The sequence below is a fragment of the Acartia tonsa genome, chromosome 2 (assembly GCF_053477335.1).
Source record: "Acartia tonsa isolate MP-2025a chromosome 2, ASM5347733v1, whole genome shotgun sequence".
Lineage (NCBI taxonomy): Eukaryota > Metazoa > Arthropoda > Copepoda > Calanoida > Acartiidae > Acartia > Acartia tonsa.
In genome coordinates this window covers 10,306,736-10,326,583 of record NC_137261.1, presented here as the reverse complement: position 1 = coordinate 10,326,583, position 19,848 = coordinate 10,306,736, and the positions used below count along the sequence as shown (strand labels likewise).

General features: G+C 30.8%; 1 protein-coding gene across 2 annotated transcripts; it reads left to right on the top strand.

Moving 5' to 3' along the window:
* Positions 1-1,666: 1,666 nt before the first annotated feature.
* Positions 1,667-19,321, top strand: LOC145312706 (facilitated trehalose transporter Tret1-like). Of its 2 annotated transcripts, none has more exons than XM_080151964.1 (9): positions 1,667-1,860; positions 2,386-2,465; positions 4,799-4,850; positions 5,499-5,585; positions 10,739-10,808; positions 11,668-11,746; positions 17,530-17,602; positions 18,089-18,162; positions 19,112-19,321. In XM_080151964.1, exons 2-9 carry the CDS (start codon positions 2,421-2,423, stop codon positions 19,316-19,318), a joined length of 687 nt encoding a protein of 228 aa, XP_080008090.1. In that variant the 5' UTR covers positions 1,667-1,860; positions 2,386-2,420; the 3' UTR covers positions 19,319-19,321. The 2 variants fall into 2 exon arrangements, with proteins under 2 accessions (XP_080008090.1, XP_080008091.1); XM_080151965.1 differs by having other exon boundaries at positions 1,689-1,865.
* Positions 19,322-19,848: the final 527 nt, after the last annotated feature.

The following is a 19,848-nucleotide window of genomic DNA, read 5'->3' as shown; positions in this document are numbered from 1 at the left end:
GTCTGGAGTTCCGCCTGTTTTAGGATAAGTCATTTCCATTACTCCATCTATTTATGTCGAGCACAGAACAACAGTAGTAGAAACCAATATTAACGTCTTTAATTATGACGTGGTGTTAAGCCGATATACTAACCCTTCAACGAACAGGTGCGGTAAGTGTTACGCTTCAGTCTCGGTTAGAGTCACTTGCTTTAAAAAACAAGGATGACAACATCAATAAAAGCGAAGCTCTGAAACGGTAGGACAGACGAACATTAATACTTGAAGAGTGTCAGAACTGAAAAATTAGAACATAAATATATAAATGTCTATTCAAAATTGTAAGTAAATTTGTTGGAAAACTGCTTAAATACAGAATAATGTTTAAAGACATACTCTTATTTTTAAGACTTGATTATAAAAATTCTTCACTTATAACATTGTACTTTGTTGTACTAGTTAAAAAATCAACATATTTAAACTGGACATACGGACATTCTGGTAACGATTATAGAGTTGCTACGTTTTCTAAATCGTACCTAACTACTACAGGAATCACCATGCAAAGTTTGAAATCGATAGGAAAATTCTAACATGCATGAATTAACGATAAAAGCCATCCGTTCTAGACGTACGGACGGCGGACGGACGGACGGACCGACGCTAATTATAGAAAAGCTTCGCTTTTAAATATGGTTTAAGTTGGCCTGTAATTCAGTCATGCTAATTCAAATAGAGGAAAACCGCAACGTCGTGGTGCTATAACATCAATAAAATTCAATAATGCAGCTGTAGTGAGGCCAAAACGGTGTTTATTATTTAAGTACTAGGGCGTGGCTCTATTACATCTTTAAATTTCCTGTAGTAAATGTCTACTTTTACAGTATAAAGCATCAAAATTGGTTATATTATATTTTTATTATTTAATTAAAATGTATCGGAAGATACTGGCGCAATCGGATGTATATATGTAATATTAACAGAGAATTAGGGAAAAGTAAGCTCTGCTCGCATCAGGCAATTGATAAAGTGATAATGAACTTGAATTTAAATCTTACCAAGAGTGTTTCCCCTACTCCATTACTACTTTAAACAGGAATGAAGAAACTGTGGCTTCACACTCCAATTCCTGTTTTTTATTACTGGTTGATTGATTGATTATCCACGAAAGGAGTAGAGTGGAAGACTTTACTTGTGATACTGATGGTGTGGCGGACCCAGGACATGCTCTTCCTCGACTACCTTTACCAGACTCTGATGCTGGTTATTTGCAAGGTTGTACGGATTACCATCAATTTCAATGCTAATAGATAGTTTTATTATTATTCACTGAGGACATAGAAAGCATGCAAATCTTTCTTAGTCATCCAGATACAGAAAAAAACAAAGCAATAATTTCAAAAAGTATCCCATAAATTTCTTTTAAAATAATTATGAAGTGTGTAAGCAAATAAATTTGTATCTATAGTATCCATGAAACTTTCAATTAGAAATATAAATTTATATATAAATAGCATATAAATTTTGATATTATAATAATCTCATATGGACAATGACATGTTAAAATTCTATTGTACTTTGCCGCCAAAAACTTTTTTCAAATAACTTTTCCCTGTATGCCTGACTATTTATAATATGCTCAACCCTGACATTGAATTGTCTTAAAAAATGAAGAAACATGATTACAGTTATACTAGTGATCTCAAATATAAAACACATTTATTAAAAACAAATCTTGATAAAAATACTAAACATGGGCCTTGTGGAAATAAACTTGGATTAATAAATCAAGATTATAACAAATATTTCCCCCACAAGAAAAGATAGAATCATAATAAATACATTAAAAAGTGCAGTGAAAGAAAATGGATTATTGTTGAGGTCTTGTGAGATTTAGCTTTGTTTTCCCCCAATAGGCATAGGTTAAAAAAAGATTCTAAATTTTTCTAGAATGTTTTCAAAACTAAAGCATAATAGTTATCTATCAAATAGTATTATAGACAGCTTTCCGCAGATATTGAAATTAAAATCATAAGATTAAAACCAGTTGTTATATTCTACATATATCTAAAATCTTTAATTAATCTTATTTTTTTAATTCTATGACTTTGAAACCGATAGATATCCGCTGGATTAGAACCGGTTCTTAACAATACTGAAAAATCATGTATTGTATCTGACTACAGACATTTTTTCACGAATAATAAAATTAGAATCATAAAATTGTTACCAGTTTTGTTAACAACGACCTTCAGCCCATCTCGGGGTTAACAAAACTAGCTTTAATCTTACAATATTTCATTTTACTATCCGCGGAAAGCTGTCTATAATACGATGGAATAAATAACTACTATTAATGTTCTAACCTATGCTGCACGGGGTAAAATAAAGGTGAACCATATCTAGTGAATGTGTGAGATAAGCTGGTATATATCATTATAATGGCCTACAAGTTGAAAAATAGAAATTATTCTATACTCCCGCAGGTTAATGGATTTATCATTATTTGGATGTTACACCAGATTTTCATCACGTCCAATAAAGTGCAAATCAAAGCTTGCTAAAATAACGATACTCCCATCTAATCCCATTCAACTGGATGAAAGAACTGCCCAATAAATGAGTTCCATGTTAGCAACCCAAATTAACGACTATTTTTCCCTGTCATAATATCCACGTATTTTCTATATCTATTCGCAGGTTTTAGAAACTTTTCTAAAGCGTAGCCTAACTATATATTTTGTACGTCAATTCTATACTAACGCAGGGTATATTTACTGCTCTGGTGCTACTTTATATATCCTGTTAGTCTGTAAGTCAAATTGTGAATGAAAAGCTTTTAAAAATCATTAAATTACAAACAAATCTTTAGACGAAATGGCAAGATTTTAAAACATATTAGATATTCTTTTTAAAAGTGAAGCTTTTCTATAATTAGGGTCGGTCCGTCCGTCCGTCACAGAGATACAGCTTTTTTCGTTAATTTAGGCATGTTAGAATTTTCCTATAGATTTCAAACTTTGCATGGTGATTCCTTTAGTAGTAAGGTACGATTTAGAAAGCGTAGCAACTCTACAATCATAATAAGAATGTCCGTACGTCCATTTTAAATATGTTGATTTTTTTACTATTTTAACAACAAATTTTTATGTGATTTTTGATATGTTGATTCCTGGGACAACAAAGTATAATGTTATAAGCAAAGCAACTCTATAATCAACTCCGCTTTTATGGATGTTGTCATCTTTGTTCTAATTGCTTCCTGCAAGAGGTCTTTAGGGGCACTTGAGGTTTTAGTGTGGTTGAATACAACCCTCCCTCCATTCTTCTTATTTTAGTTTCAAAAAGAATAAGTAAAATCACCACATCTACTCTTTTTTTGGTTTCTCCCCCCTGATACTGTTACTCTTATATTAGGATACCAGTAATATGAATTGTTCTTTTTCAATGATGTTCCCTTCCCTGTAAAAAAATCACAGAGGGAGGAAACATTGAAATGTTCATTATACTGGTATCCAAAGTTTTACAACTACGATATGTTATTAGTAATCTCTAAAACTTTGGGTACTTTAATTGAATTGTAAATGACTGTCGAAAGAATTAATGTCTAAACTTTTCAACCAATAGTTTTAATCATCATTGGATTGTACATATATTTATCTTCCATTGTCATATACCTTAAGATCCCTGGAAAAAGTTGAGATTGAAGAGGGAGTTATCCAAGAGTTTTACAAGGAATCTGGTGGTCATAACTATACTTTACTTATTTACAAGAAGGAATGCCCCTAGAGGCCTCTTTGGAAATTTTAATTAAGGGAAGAAGGAGGAAAGTCTTCCCTCCATTTTCAATTTTAGTTTTATAAAGAAAGGGTATATAAAAAAGGATATTATTTTATTTTGTGATATTTTGTCTTTTCTCTATTGCTGTTTCATTACAACAAGTGGATGCGCCCCTAGCATCTAACGCCTATCTATTAAAAAGCCCGGTGAGAAACTCTAAAACCATCCTAGGGATTAGTATATTGTTGCTTTCCTCCCTTTAAAGTAAATTTTAAAACATATCAGTAAAGTATGTATGAGTCCATAATGGAATTCACCTTCTCATTTAAATGCAAATCAAATCAACTTTTCAACACAAACTTCAACAAACTAAAGTCAAAGTCAAGAGTGCGGGTTTTTCAAACATTTTGTTACAATTGCATTACTTCCCATCAACATGCTATCAGAGGATCTAATCATATTGTAATTCTAAATTATAAACAACTGTAGCAAAAGTTAAGATGATTCGTTATAATTATGCATATTTGTTAGATTTTTATACAGAATTTAGCATTTTATCACAAAAAATCTTTTTCGTTAAGCAACATTTCTTTTTAAAAATCAAAATTGGTGCAGTTCATAGATCTCCCCAAAAATAACCTTTAAAGGCTGCTAGCGGCCAAATAAATATTTTCGCACATTACATTGTATCAGACTTTAAGGACCTACAAACAATCAATATTTAGTAATGCATAGTTATTTCGCAGCGCTCATAAATGAGCGAAAAAATCTTTTTTTTATTAAGGTACCTAAATGGATTAGAGAATGGCTGATTAATTAATTTACGTACATCCCCTCAATGATGATACACAAAATAACCCCTTCTGTAGATTACAATTAGTGGTTAAACATTTGGACACTCAACTAAATGAACCAACCAATCAAAATTAAAACCAACGGATAAGAAAACTTGAGGACTAGTGTAATAAACAATCTAATGTACCTCTCTCCCTGTATAGAACTCGTGATTCCTTTAGTCAAGCTCTTTATATTTTTTTAGGTTCGTGGAGCATTAGCCTCGGCCTTGATAGCTTTTAATACAGGATGTTTAGGTAAGAATTAGCCTCAGCCTTAATAGCTTTTAACACAGGATGTTTAGGTAAGAATTAGCCTCAGCCTTAATAGATTTTAACACGGAATTTTTAGGTGAGAATTAGCCTCAACCTTGATAGCTTTTAACACAGAATGTTTAGTTAAGAATTAGCCTCAGCCTTGATAGATTTTAACACGGAATTTTTAGGTGAGAATTAGCCTCAACCTTGATAGCTTTTAACACAGGATGTTTAGGTAAGAATTAGCCTCAGCCTTAATAGCTTTTAACACATGATGTTTATGTAAGAATTTCCCTCAGCCTTGCTAGTTTTTAGATAAAAAATCTATAGTCATGTAGAGATTAAAAAGTTTTTCCTAAGATTTTCCCTGAGATGGGCTAGGTATGAACTAGAATCGATATCAAGGAGTCTATAGATGTGTCATGACATGTTTTACAAATAACTTGACACAATGTAGGGTTTATCACTTTTAAAATCACTTTCAAATAGAGATAGTTTCTAGGTTGTTGTGTCAGGTTATTTGTAAAGAATGCATGTCGATTCTAGCTCAAACATGGCTCATCTGAGGTCAAATCTTATATAGAGCTTTGTGAATTCAATCAGTGTAACAGCATAATAATCTTAACAGATGAATGTTTATATATTTAGTTGGTCTGACAGGATCCATGTTACCACAGTTAGAAAATGAAACAAATCCAAATCTCAAAATTCAATTTGAAGAAGGAGCAAAAATAGGTTAGTTTTCTTTCATAACTTTTGACTGTACGTTTTATACAGCATGACCCTCGAAAAAGTATTATATATTAAACGTAACCTAAAGTTAAGCCCAAAAATTAAATATTCAAGATGCATTGGTTATGTCATTATAGCTTTTTTTCTCTGAAAATATGTTTCTGATTAGCCAATCTAACAGGGACGTCCAAGCTTTTTTATTGAGAGGGATGAAATTAGGGGTTTTAAAGGTTTTCTAATTTATTATTTTTCTTCAATTTTTAGGGTTAAAATTAGGGTTTACAAAGTTTGAAGGGGATTATTCATCCCTTTACTCTCCACCTTGGACGTCTATGGTAGGGAGGTTTTAGTTGATTCATTATTCATTTAATGGATATTGCCAATGCAAATTCCTTATCATCCCTGCAGAGAACTGTAACCTTACAGAGATCTTAAAATTTACTAAACCCAATTGGCCTAACATTATCTATGACAAATTACCATAAAAATTAGTTTTAATTAATAGGGAGAATTGTTTTAATATAGTTTTGGTGTTTAAAAAAACTTGCTTATCCCTGCAATGCCACACTCAAACCCTTATTGGATTATATCTATCTTAATTTAAAACACCAGTATGTCTCATTGAAACGAAATGAAGTTGGAGGTGTTTTTTTTATAATTCAATTGTAAAATAAGAGTCGTTATCTGAATGTAAATTTTATGACAAGCAAATTCAGGGCCTATTTGTGTACAGTACATATTCTGTACATATATGGGTTTTTCTTAAGCTTAACAAATTATTTTTAGAACGGTTTATTTTATATTAATTAAACTTTTAAAGTTCACTTGTACTTTTAACTTGCATACATTCTTTGGCTACTGGATATTTGTCACCGAAAATTTGAAGGCCACCGCTCTCTTCATAGTATGTTGTAATCTGTAATATTCTGTCTCTTGGCATCAGAATATATGGTGTATACAAGGGCGTGCACAGCTTTTACCTGGAGGGTGAACTAACAATTTTATTATAATTTATATTTAGTAGATATTTAAGTATACAAAGTAATGTGAAAATTTATATTTAATAGATTTTTTTAATATTACTTCTTTCCTGATGTTACTTACTAGAAACCAGCATATTAGGATTTTAGAGGGGTGAATCCAACAAAGAGAAAAAATAAAATTGAGTGATTACATTTCCCAAAAAAGTAACAGCCCTTCGGACTTAGGCTAACTTTCCATCTCCCCTTCTCCCTCTCGATTTTCGTTTGAAGGGGTGTCATAAACTGTGAGGAGAGTGGCAAAACCTTGTGCATTACTATAAACTTTATTCGGGGGTGTACAAACACCACCTTACAATTTTTGTGAACGCCCCTGGTTTAAAATGTATGTATAATATGCCTGTAATACAAGTCAATAAAGTTTTATAGATATTCTTTTGGTATAAGGTTATCCTCTTTTCAAAAATATCTTTTCTAAATACGGAGACAATTGGATTTCAAATGGATAGATATAATGAATATACGTGGATATTATAACAGGGGGGAAAATTGTCCTCAATTCCGGCAGGAGACGAGGGGATGGGGAAACGGGGTGGAATCATTATTTTAGCCAGGTACGAGTGTTATTAGAGTACATGATAATCTGGTGTAAGATCCAAGTAATAATGATTCCATTCAATTCGTTAGTATATAAGTCGACTAATTAAAATATTAATTGCTTTGTTAAAATTAAATTGACTTAAATAAAATTTTACAAAATTTTGTAATCCGTTAATTTATTATTTATTGTTTCAATTATTTTTGCTATACGTAATTGAAAAAATAATCGTTATTAACTAAAATTGGATGATAATTCAAACAGGATTATTTCTTTCTTTTTTCTTTTTGTAACACTATATAATTATATGTACTTTCTATTTTCTTACTATCTGTTTTTTTTATTTTTGTTTATTATTCTTTTTCTCTAAGCGCTTTTTCCCTGTTGTCGATATTTATTATTTTTTAAACTTTTAAAATCACTTTTACATTTCTCCTTCTTTATTATTTCTTAAATTTTCTATGCTCATTAAATATTCAAACTATTTACTAAGTATATTTGCGATAACTTTTATTTAATGAAATCTTCCAATTTTTAACATGTACAAAACGGCCTGCTTAATTGCTTCAAGATCCATGTCAGATCTATATAGGAAATATATGTCTATAAACGAGCTCAAGTTTTCCAAGGAATATTTGTTTAAAACTCATAGTGCTCCAATAATCCATAATAAACTCTCATTGCCCAGAACGATAAGACCCATTATTTTACTTTATTAAAAATAAATTCCTTTTTTTAATTTCATGTTGCTATTTACCTTATATCAATGTATTTAATTTCTAATCATAAAAAAGAAAATTTAAATTTATAATATAATAAATTTAAGAAAACTCTGTTTTAAAAGAATTCGATTGTGGCGACACTTTGCGTGTTCAAATATTAAACTAAAATTGTAATCATCATCATTAACCCTTTGGTGATGGAAATGTAAAGAAAAAAATATAATTTAAAACAATCTTTTTAAAATCATTTAGATTATTAAATATTTACTTTCTTTTAGATTGTAATGCCGGGGGAGGAAAATAGATTTATTGAGAAATAGATATGCATATAGAAAACTAGCCAATAGGGAGATAATTATATCGAGCCAACTCTAGTCCTATTATATAAAGTAGTTAGCGTTTTTTGTCTGTCCCGAAGGATCTCGCCAACAGCTGAACCGATATTGTTCTCCTTTAAAGTGAACCTTCTTATAGGTCCTGGGAAGGTTTTAATCTATTTTTGGGGAGGGTGTCTTCACCCCCCCCCCCCAAAAAAAAAAAATATTTTTTTACTCTGTTGAAACTCAAATATAAATTGGGATGAGGTCGACTTTTCCCCCTCCTACCTTAAGTGCCTCTAGAGGCTTCTAGGGGCGTAGTCGCTAGTTAAAATAAAAGGAAAGAATTTAGCTGAAGTCACAATTACTTCTTTTTTGCTTATTTTTCTCTAGCCGTTATATTTTTTCGGCTAATGCTGCAACTTTGGCCCATAAAACGTTTTTTAAAAAAAAAGTTTACTTCGAATTGATATTTTCAATATTTACATGTAATGGTGTAAGGTTTATTCAATTTCCAATGCTTGTTTGTTAAGACGAAGTTTTCTTTAAGGTTTAATAATAAAAAATTCCAATACAGACTAACTGCACGTATTTATTTTGAGAACAACTATCTCTCTTTATCAATTCTGCCACTCCCAATCTAAATAGTTTTCTCTTTCCAATTGCATTCAATATACAGTGAAACAGTGCCTTTTCTAAACAAGTTTAAATTCCTCATAATCAAAACAAATGTAGCGCCCTAAGGACTCTGTGTCCGCAGGGGAAGTAGTTGACAGAACAAGGATGACAACATCCATAAGTAGCGAAGCTCAAAAATTATGAATGGATGTTGCAAAAAATTACTATAAAGCAGTTTCATACAATAAACATTAATCTTGATAAAATAGGGAAATAAGGAAACCTTAAAAACCACGCAACCTTAAAAATCACGAAAATTTTAAAATTTAGGAATCGATCTAGCATCGCAACTTATAGACATATCTTAATGAAACTTGATAAAAATATGTAGAATATGAGCATATTCAATTCCTGATAATTTCAGCCGCAAATCATGAATAGAAATCGAGAAAACCATAGAAAACCTAAAAATCTAGGAATCGATCTAGCACCCCAACTAATAGAAAAACCGTAATAAAACTTACGGAAAATATGTAGAATGTAAATTTAAGCAATCCCTGAAATTTCAGCCCATTATCTTAAAAAGGAGTTGAGAAAATCACGAAAACATGAAAATCTAGGAATCGTTCTAGCACCCCCAAACAACAGACAGATGGACAAAATAACGTATAGATTAGATGGGCATATGTTATAAGAATCTTCCCTAAAAATTTCAGCTGTCTATCTTTTCTAGGAGCCGAGAAAATTACGTTTCTCATACTTTGTCTCAGATGGACAGACGGACGGGCATTTCGAATTATAGAGTAGCTTCGCTACTAAAAACATCCTAAAACAAACCTAATACTAATTTTTTTGTCTAAATAGATAAAGACGTAACCGAATTTAGGTGAAGCCTTTCTAATAGAGAGAACTCAATTGTTTTAGTGGTTATGAAGATCTTAAGAGAAAAAATCTTCTACTTGATATAACAAGCTTATTTGTACATTTCCTCATATGTCTATTGTTTACTAACTATATATACAAGCCTTAACCTTGTATATATGAAAACCTAACCTAACCTGTCCAAAGGTGAAACAAAAAAATCGAAAAATACACCTCTCTAAATTCTATTTATTTTTTTAAAATGGAGGGGGATGTTTGCTGAATTTTGTGCTTAACTAAGCATTTTGAGTGAAACCACCCAGTTATCAAATTGGCAACAATATAAAATGGTCTGCATCTCTGTCCTGCAACATTCCAATCAAACATAAGAACTTCAATGAACTAATCAAAAAGTTTACAAATAGAGGATGAGGGTGGGTGAAGTAGTTGACCCCCCCCCCCCCCCCCCCAACTCACCCTCCTTCCTACTCAACCAAACAAACCTACGGATAGGAACACTTATTTATATCTATAATTCAATGTAAACAACAAATTTAGTTTATCGGATGAATAAAAAAATATAGATTAATTAAATTTTAAATATTTATCATTGTCTTTCTTTTTAAAGAAAATTTCGTTTTGATTACAATTAAAAATTTTATAACTATTTCCTCTGTCCCTCTAAATCAATTGGTTTCCCCTTAATTCTCATGATGAAACTAAAGAGTATTTTATTAATTAATTTTCCTCAAATAAAGCAAAAATAAACCAAAACCGAATTTTGAGAACCTAACAAGATTTTAGGTTTTTTCATCATGAATATGCCCTGCAGGGCCTATACCTGTTGTCCCCAACCCTGCGCAGTTGTCTTGTACTCAATATGACCTAAATCAATCTGACGTGAAATAGATAACAAACGCACAAAAACTGCCACCACCTTTTATTTTCATTTTTGTTTCAAAATAGGGAGCGGGGTAGGGAATGACAAGTTTTTTTCTAATTATGCACTTATAGGGAAACAGTCAGTAATTAAATTAATTTAAATTAACTCTTATTTTAGCAAGTATTTACCTGATTGGTGGATTACCAGCAAGTTTAATAGGTGGATATTTATCTACAGTTTATGGAAGGTAACTTTCCTTTATGAAAGTAACAGGATGTCAATGTGTGTCCACAGCAAACCACTGTATCAAGATCGTTCTTCTTTACACTACAGTTTTTAATAGGTTCAGAAAAGGTGTATAGATATTTTGTGGGAGGGCACTGCCGCCCTACCGAGAGAAATTGTTCCTAAAAACAAATTACCCTCCATCACTATTTATAAAAGCGAAGCTTTTCTATAATTAGGGTCGGTCCGTACGTCCGTCCGTACGTCCGAGATAGATAGCTTTTATTCGTTAATTTAGGCATGTTAGAATTGTCCTATCGATTTCAAACTTTGCATGATGATTCCTGTAGTAGTTGGGCACGATTTAAAAGCGTAGGAACTCTATAATCATTACCAGAATGTCCGTACGTCCATTTCAAAAATGTTGATTTTTCTACTTTTTTAACAACAAATTTTCAAGTGTTCTAATTATCCGTTTGATCTGATTTTTGGTATATTGATTCCTTGGACAACAACGAACAATATTATAAGCGAAGCAACTCTATAATCAAGTCCAAAAATGTAAGTATGTCCATAAACATTATCCTGCTTCAAGCAGTTTTTTCAACAAATTTACTTACAATTTTGCTTCGACTCTAATACTTTTAAATTCTGATTATTCAGTTCAGATACCATACAAGTGTTAATGTCCGTTTGTCCTACCGTTTCAGTGCTTCGCTTTTATGGATGTTGTCATCCTTGTTTAACTTTAAAAAATAAAATATGTTGAAAGAAGATGGTTGACCCTTCAACCCCACTCCCCCCCTTTCCCCTAATAAGCTTAGAGGCCTCTAGAGGTGTTTTCAAATTTTGAAAAGTTTTATTCTTATCTAATTTTGTAGGAGGGGAATCAGTATGGTTGTGTGTGTACCTATAGTTATAAGTTGGATTATTCTGGCTACCTCCCAATCCATATCTCAGGTAAAAACAAACAAATTTATTTCATTTTAAATCTATTTTATTTTGGTACCTAGGTCTATATTGCTGTGATGGGCAGAAGATTATTCAAAACGTAATTTAAAAAAAACCAATAAGCTTAAAATAAAAAAAATAAAAAATAATTTACTTTAAAAAAAAAAAAACTTATTATCATACGGCTTAAAGTTTTCACATGGAACTAAATCACGCTTTTTAACCAAGGCAAGGTTATGAGAATTTGACATTCGACCCCCTATAATTCAAAACAAGGAAATATGCACGGTTTTTGATATGTTTACGATTTTGAAAAAGATCACGGGGTTTATGTAAAAAAAAATATAAAAAAACACGACCTTAAAATTTTTTTTGATTGATAAGATGCAATAATGTGTTTGAACTAATATCCTGGGAACTACCATACAAGTACACATAGTACACAATGTAATGTTTGATAATAAAGTTGTTAGTTAGTCCATAAATGTCACTGTAAACTCTTATTTCACCCAGAGATAATGGGACATATCATTGCTTTTAATGTATTTAGATCTGTAATGTTTGAAATAATAGAAAAGCTAACCTTTAATTTGTGGTTTTATCAATTTGTAATATAATGGCCAACATAACTTTGATTCAAATTCGTTTCTGAACCTTGCTGAAAACACATGTATCCCATGGTTTTACAAAAACCATCCATACAAAATAAGAAAAGAAACATAGGATTAAATTCTATTGAAGTCTTTTTTTAGTGTTATTTTCTTGTAATAAACTTTTTGGTAGAGATATGATCAATTATTAACTTCTTTCAAACTATTCATTTATACATTTACCCATGTTTTTTTACATTTATTATCATGCAATACAAGCATAAATGCAAATAAAACATTACAATGACAAATACAATGCACTATTATTTTGAGTACTGATGCTACTATATAATTCTCTTTGCCTGTTCGTCAGACCTTAACACTACTGTTTGTGATTTAAGTTATGGACTTATTATTTAGGTTAAAATATCCCTTACCTTAGAGCATCCAGTATACAACTTACTTTATCCGTCGGTCTGTCGGTCATGCCACAACAGACATTTTATTTTAAAAGGTTTTGTGATTTTTTATATTTAATTATTTCATAAATTTATTTGAAATTTGTATAAAAAATTAGGGAATGATTGAAAAAATTATACCTAATCCTAATATGATTGTAAAAATTATAGACTCAATGAGATATCAGCCAAAATATCAAAGTACAAAAGTAATACATATGTGAATAATCTATTTTCTATACATGTTATACAAAAAAAGATAGCCATTTCCTTTTTCTTTTCTTCGTTTGATGACGTTGAGCTCAATAATATCTAAATCTTCAAGAATTCTTTTTTTTACATAGAATCATAGAATAAATATTTAATAGAATAATAAACTTTATTTTTTTTTGCTGTACACACTGGCCCTAGCGTATCTTTGGCTTAAAAATCTTGACTTTAACAGTTGAAACTGTCATAACTTTTTTATTTTTAGGAGTTATGACTTAATTGTTTCCTTTTTCGAAATGGGATTGCATGTATTTTTATAGGAAAATTTAAAAATATAATTTATTTCATCATTTCTACTGTTGTTTTACCAAGATATGCAAATTTTTGATGAAAAAATCATATTGTTTTACTCAACGCAGGGAGGTAGAAATACAGACATATTGCTCAAAAATTTGAAAATTTGAAGTGCAAGTAATACTTGAGTTACAAGAAATCTAAGATATGTTTTGGAAAGGTCTTAAAAATGTCTAAAATATTTGGTTTAAATTTTAAAAATATTGCCCACCCACAAGCCGCCAGGGGGGAAAAACCGAAATGGTTAGAAAAAGTATGCCTCATACGGGGTGAGATGGGGTGATCTTCCCACGGATAAAATCTAATGAAATTTTGCACACTCATTATTAAGCATGTCTTGTTGCCGCGTTTTGCTGCGTATAATGGTAACACTGTTTTTGAGCTAATAGTAACCGCTCAAAAATACCTTATATTTAAGGACTTTCAATTGCCCTAAAAAAAAATTAAATATAAATTTTTTTTTATAAAAAACAATAAATGAGGCCATAATTAAATTATTCATGCAAAAAAATATTAATTCATCTTATATAAGACCAAAGATATGATGTTTTTACTTTTTAACACCTACTAAAAGGATAAATTTTGTCGGGATTTGGGTAAAATATCGCGTTGACTAAAGTTGTTTACAAAAGATACACTAAACTACGCTGCAGGGCCGCAGTGTGTATCGGTTTTTGTTTTGTTGATATTCTATGCTTAGTTTTCTATGGAATAAAAGTAAAGATAAGCTTAAGATGTTGTGATAGAATATATTGTATCTCTACTGTTAGTATTCTATGGAATATAAGTAAAGATAAGCTTAACATGTTGTAATGGAATAAATTGTTCCTCTATTGTTAGTATTCTATGGAATATAAGTAAGATAAGCAGTATTGTTTCTCTACTATTAGTATTCTAAGGAATATAAGTAAGATAAGCTTAACATGTTGTAATGGAATATATTGTTTCTCTATCATTAGTATTCTATGGAATATAAGTAAGATAAGCTTAAGATGTTGTGATGGAATATATTGTTTCTCTATCATTAGTATTCTATGGAATATAAGTAAGATAAGCTTAAGATGTTGTGATGGAATATATTGTTTCTCTATCATTAGTATTCTATGGAATATAAGTAAGATAAGCTTAAGATGTTGTAATGGAATATATTGTTTCTCTATCATTAGTATTCTATGGAATATAAGTAAGATAAGCTTAAGATGTTGCAATGGAATATATTGTTCCTCTACTGTTAGTTTTCTATGGAATATAAGTAAGATAAGCTTTACATGTTGTAATGGAATACATTGATCCTCTATTATTAGTATTCTATGGAATATAAGTAAGATAAGCTTAACATGTCATAGTGGAATATATTGTTCATCTACTGTTAGTATTCTATGGAATATAAGTAAAGATAAGCTTAACATGTCGTAGTGGAATATATTGTTCCTCTACTGTTATTATTCTATGGAATATAAGTAAAGATTAGCTTAACATGTCGTAGTGGAATATATTGTTTCTCTACTGTTAGTATTCTATAGAATATAAGTAAAGATAAGCTTAATATGTCGTAGTGGAATATATTGTTCTTCTACTATTAGTATTCTATAGAATATAAGTAAAGATAAGCTTAACATGTCATACTGGAATATATTGTCCCCCTACTGTTATTATTCTATGTAATATAAGTAAAGATAAGCTTAACATGTCGTACTGGAATATATTGTTCCTCTACTTTTAGTATTCTATAGAAAATAGGTAAGATAAGCTTAAGATGTTGCAATGGAATATATTGTTCCTCTACTTTGGGTATTCTATGGAATATAAGTAATTATAAGCTTAACATGTTGTTGTAGAATTTATTTTTCCTCTATTATTAGTATTCTATGGAATAAAAGTACAGATAAGCTTAACACGTTGTAATATAATATATTGTTTCTCTATTATAAGTATTTTATGGAATATAAGTAAGATAAGCTATATTGTTCCTCTGCTATTATTATTCTATGGAATATAAGTAAAGATAAGCTAACATGTGGTAGTGGAATATATTGTTCCTCTATTATTAGTATTCTATGGAATATAAGTAAGATAAGCTATATTGTTCCTCTACTATTATTATTCTATGGAATATAAGTAAAGATAAGCTTAACATGTCGTAGTGGAATATATTGTTCCTCTATTATTAGTATTCTATGAAATATAAGTAAAGATAAGCTTAACATGTCGTAGTGGAATGAAAAGATTGAAAAGAAAATATTATGTCTATTTTTGTAGGGAATAAGGATCAATAAAAAGATAAAATTTTAAGATATTAAATTCTCAGACATGTTATGTTATGAAGTTTACTTTTAGAACATTTTTTGCATTTCTCCTATTTAAATGCTTATTCATTTAGTGTGAAGAGTTGTAAACTTATGCAAGTTTTGATTAATCCATAATTATTAAAATTCCCTTTTCCTTGGTCTGTCCGTCGTATTGTATTCTAATATTTCTTTTTTACATCCATTACGCATGATGCCATTCAAAAATATTTCTCTTATGTACATTGAATATTTTCCATGTAATGATTTTTCCAAGGGGGCCACAAATGGGGCCAACAAGAACGAATTTTAGCCACTGACTAACAAACGAACAGACAAAGTTAATTATATAGTAGCCTCGCTATTAGAATTATTTCCATGTATTTTGTATACTTATATTTCTTAATGATTTATTTCCAGTATGGCTTCGACACCTATTAATATCCGCTGGATTAAAACCAGCTCTTAGTCGTATCTTTTCATATTATATACAATTTTCTACGGAAAAAAAACTTTAATTCATATATGATCCCCATGTTATTGGACTGCACTATTAGTGCCGGGATCTAAAGGGATAAGACAATGGAATGACCGATATATTGATGTACATCCCCAATGATTATACACAAAATTACTCCATCTGTAGATTACCATTAGTGGTTGCAACGTTTGTACACTCAACTTAATAATAATACCACTCAAAATTTAATAAAAGTCCCCAAAGCTGTTAAACTGTGAAACTTTGGGGACTAGGGTAATAAACACCCTAATATATCCTCTCTCTCTCTCTCTGTATGGTTGGGCCCATTAGACATATAATTAAAATTTACGGCTTTTTTGGACCAGATTTTCAAAGATTCTCTGAATACATTAAACAATTAAAAAGGAAAAAAATTCGACGCAATATTGTTTTTGTTTGCATACTTTTTGTAAGTACATGTTGGCATGTGGCGTGTAAAGGATAAAAAAATTCGCAAAAGTCTAAAAAATCTGAAAACCCCCCACCCACTAAAAACATAAGCGGTATATTATAGACTAGCGGATACGCCATTAGAGGCTTGTAAAGATACTAGAGGGATACTAGAAAATCAGCTGTTTTAAAAGATAGCAGTAATAATGGATTATGGACTGAGACAAATTTAATTATAGAATAGCTTCACTATGAAAATTTTTTGATGGGACATAGAGTGGGGAAAAAGGGGGACTAAAACAACTAACCAGTTTAAAGTTGAAAGGAAACTGGCATGGATTTGTAAATATCTAATGGAGAGAAAGGTAAGAATTATCTAGTATTGGAAAAAATATTTCCTTGTCTAAAAATATTGATTGTGTTATACTTAGTTACCACGCATATCCATCATGTGTATGTTAAGGGAATGGATATAGGATATATGTGGATATATTGACAGGGGAAAATTTGTAGTAAATTTAGGTTGCTAATATGGACCTCATTTTTTAGTCAGGTCAAACAGGAGGGGAGGGAATGAGATAAAGGTATTGGATGTGAATCATCTTTATTTTAGCCAGCTGCGAGTATTACTTTTTCAGAGTGCATGAAAATTTGGTGCAACATCCAAGTAATAATACATCGATTGTTCAGGGAAAATGGTTTCAAGCAGGGTCTGTCAGCCGCAATTATCAACTATTGTCAGCTAACCTATCATTTTAGTTTGCCGACTTCATTTCTCAAAATTGAGAATCCAATTTGTAATAGTCGAACACACAGATTAATTTTGGAAAAGAAGCAGCCAAAGTCACTGTTGGCAGCCACAGCATTTACAGCTGTAGTGAAAGAATGTCTAAATCAATTTTTAACCATTTAGATTTTTGCTTGCTGACAAAAAAACATCTAATAAATATTCTGTTTCTAAACTCTATTATACTATATGTTTCAGTTGTTGATTGGCCGGCTGCTGTCAGCTGTAGCAGTTTCAGCAGCTCACCCTAGCATGGGAGTATTTATATCAGGTAAAGCTATCATTTAGAAAATCTTAACAAGTAAGGCAATATTCATAAGTCAAAGAAACATTGATAGACTTACTATAAAAATAAAACAACATAATTCCATATATCTAAAACTATTCCAGTTCCTTATAGGAGGGATAGACAAATTCATTATATTCAAGAAAATATAGGCAGAATTTTACACAGAAATTGAGGAAAGACTAACTTATGATATTTCAAAATATTATTTTCAGTAAGGCTTCAAAACCACTTAATATCCGATGGTTTAAAACCGGTTCTAAGCCATACTGAAAAATCATGTAGAGCATCGTATTAAAGACAATTTTTTTTACGAAAATTAAAAAAAAATCATAAAATAAATACTAGTTTTGTTAGACCACTTGGGGCTAACAAAACTTGTTTTAATCTTAGAATTTTTCATTTTACTATCCGCGGGAAGCTGTCTATAATACGATACGATAGCTTACGATAGCGATATTCATATTTCAGAAATATCACATCCAGACCTGCGGGGTAGTTTAGCCGCGTTCCCTTCAATATTTCTGGCACTTGGAATTACTAATGTAAGTGACATTAGATTATATTTATCCTCCTAAAATGTAACATAGAGTGATCAACACAGTTTGATTAAACATGTTATTTTTATTTGATTAGTCCTATACACAGTGTTTCATGTTAAAACAATCTTCAGTTGGGTTTATAAATAAAAAGACATCGTGCGTTAATGAATTAAGTAGTAAGCTTTTTTGTTTGTAGCTACGGATCTCGATGACCGCTGAAACGATATGGCTCTCCTTTACAATGTAGATTTTTTAGGTCCAGTGTAATTGTTTTGCAGGAGGGTATCACCACAATCCCAAGAGAAATTTTTTCTTAATTCTCATATCCTTCTCCCTCTATATTTTAATGATTAATGAATGAAGCCTATTTTATGTAACTTTAATCTATTCATATCCTATTATTTAAGACTTAAAAAACACATTAAATGAATAAATGATCATTTTCAATATTCAAGAAACCTTTCTGTGAATTTTTACTGATTTATTGTTTTTTTTTCATTCATAATGAATCTTAAGAAAGAAACTGAATACATCTTTTCCAGTATGGCTTCGAAACCGATTAATATCCGCTGGATTAGTACCGGTTCTAAGCCACACTGAAAAATAATATTTGTTCGCATGGGCCTTTGGTCCCTCGGGGTTTGCAAAACTGGTTTAAGTCTTATAATTTTTTATTTTAACATCTATGGAAACCTATCTATAAACACGATGCGATAAATAACTATTATAAGTTACTTATTTATAACAAATTTATATCTCGTTTTGTTTATCCGTCTGTCTTTCTGTACGACTGTGGAAGAAATCTGATTACATCGGCTACTTTTTAATGCCTCTCTACATAATTATTCATTTTTGAAGTTATTGTAATATTCTGAGGTTCTGTATAAAGTTTGATTTAAACACACAAGCAACAAATGGAAAAGTTTAGATTAATTCTTTTCCTTGTGTTTAGATATACCTATTGGGATGGCTGTTGCATTGGCGGGTTGTCTGTTGGGTGTGTGCTGGTTTTCCTGTGTTGATGTTCCTGTCCTTCTGGTTTGTGCCAGAATCTCCGTACTGGCTGCTTCACAAACAGAAGCACCAACAGGCCAGAGATGCACTCCAGTGGTTTAGGAAAGTATTTATATGTACTTATACTTTAGATATTATCTTTTAACTTATTTTACAACAAACCTTTATAACTAAAGTATTCCGTCTCTTTGTATACTTTAGTAACACTCGCTTTACACAGGCATTACACAGTATCTGCGCATTCTCAACAGAATTCAAACACTTAGACAGAACAAAATTACGTGGGCAGAAGTTAATAGATTAAACATATCATAAGATATAGTGTAACACAGTGCCTGTTTTGTCTTTAAAAATAAGTTATAAAGAAGAAGTTATCTTATTAATCTTTACTATTTTTAAAAGTAAGATATTCTTTTTTATATTGTACCATGGGGAGGAAAACTTACAATGGCCTGCTCTGATTGCTTAGTTAGTATAAGAGCCACCACTTCATTCATATGGCAATAGTAGAGTATTTTCAAGTATGAATGATGTTCCAACTCTCCATCCATTGGATATTAATGTTTAATGAAATAAAAACTTATTAGGGGTCCAACTGCAAACATAGAAGAAGAACTTGCAGAAATAACAGATAACCAGGAATAAAAATGAAATATTTTTTTGAGAATGGATATA

What these genes read in the sequence shown, in the direction of transcription:
- LOC145312706 (XM_080151964.1), top strand. Translation starts at nt 2,421, where the DNA reads ATGGCCTACAAGTTGAAAAATAGAAATTATTCTATACTCCCGCAG. An exon ending in CCTCCCAATCCATATCTCAG is followed by an intron (nt 11,747 to 17,529) that starts GTAAAAACAAAC and finishes TATATGTTTCAG; the next exon opens with TTGTTGATTGGCCGGCTGCT. An exon ending in CATGGGAGTATTTATATCAG is followed by an intron (nt 17,603 to 18,088) that starts GTAAAGCTATCA and finishes TTCATATTTCAG; the next exon opens with AAATATCACATCCAGACCTG.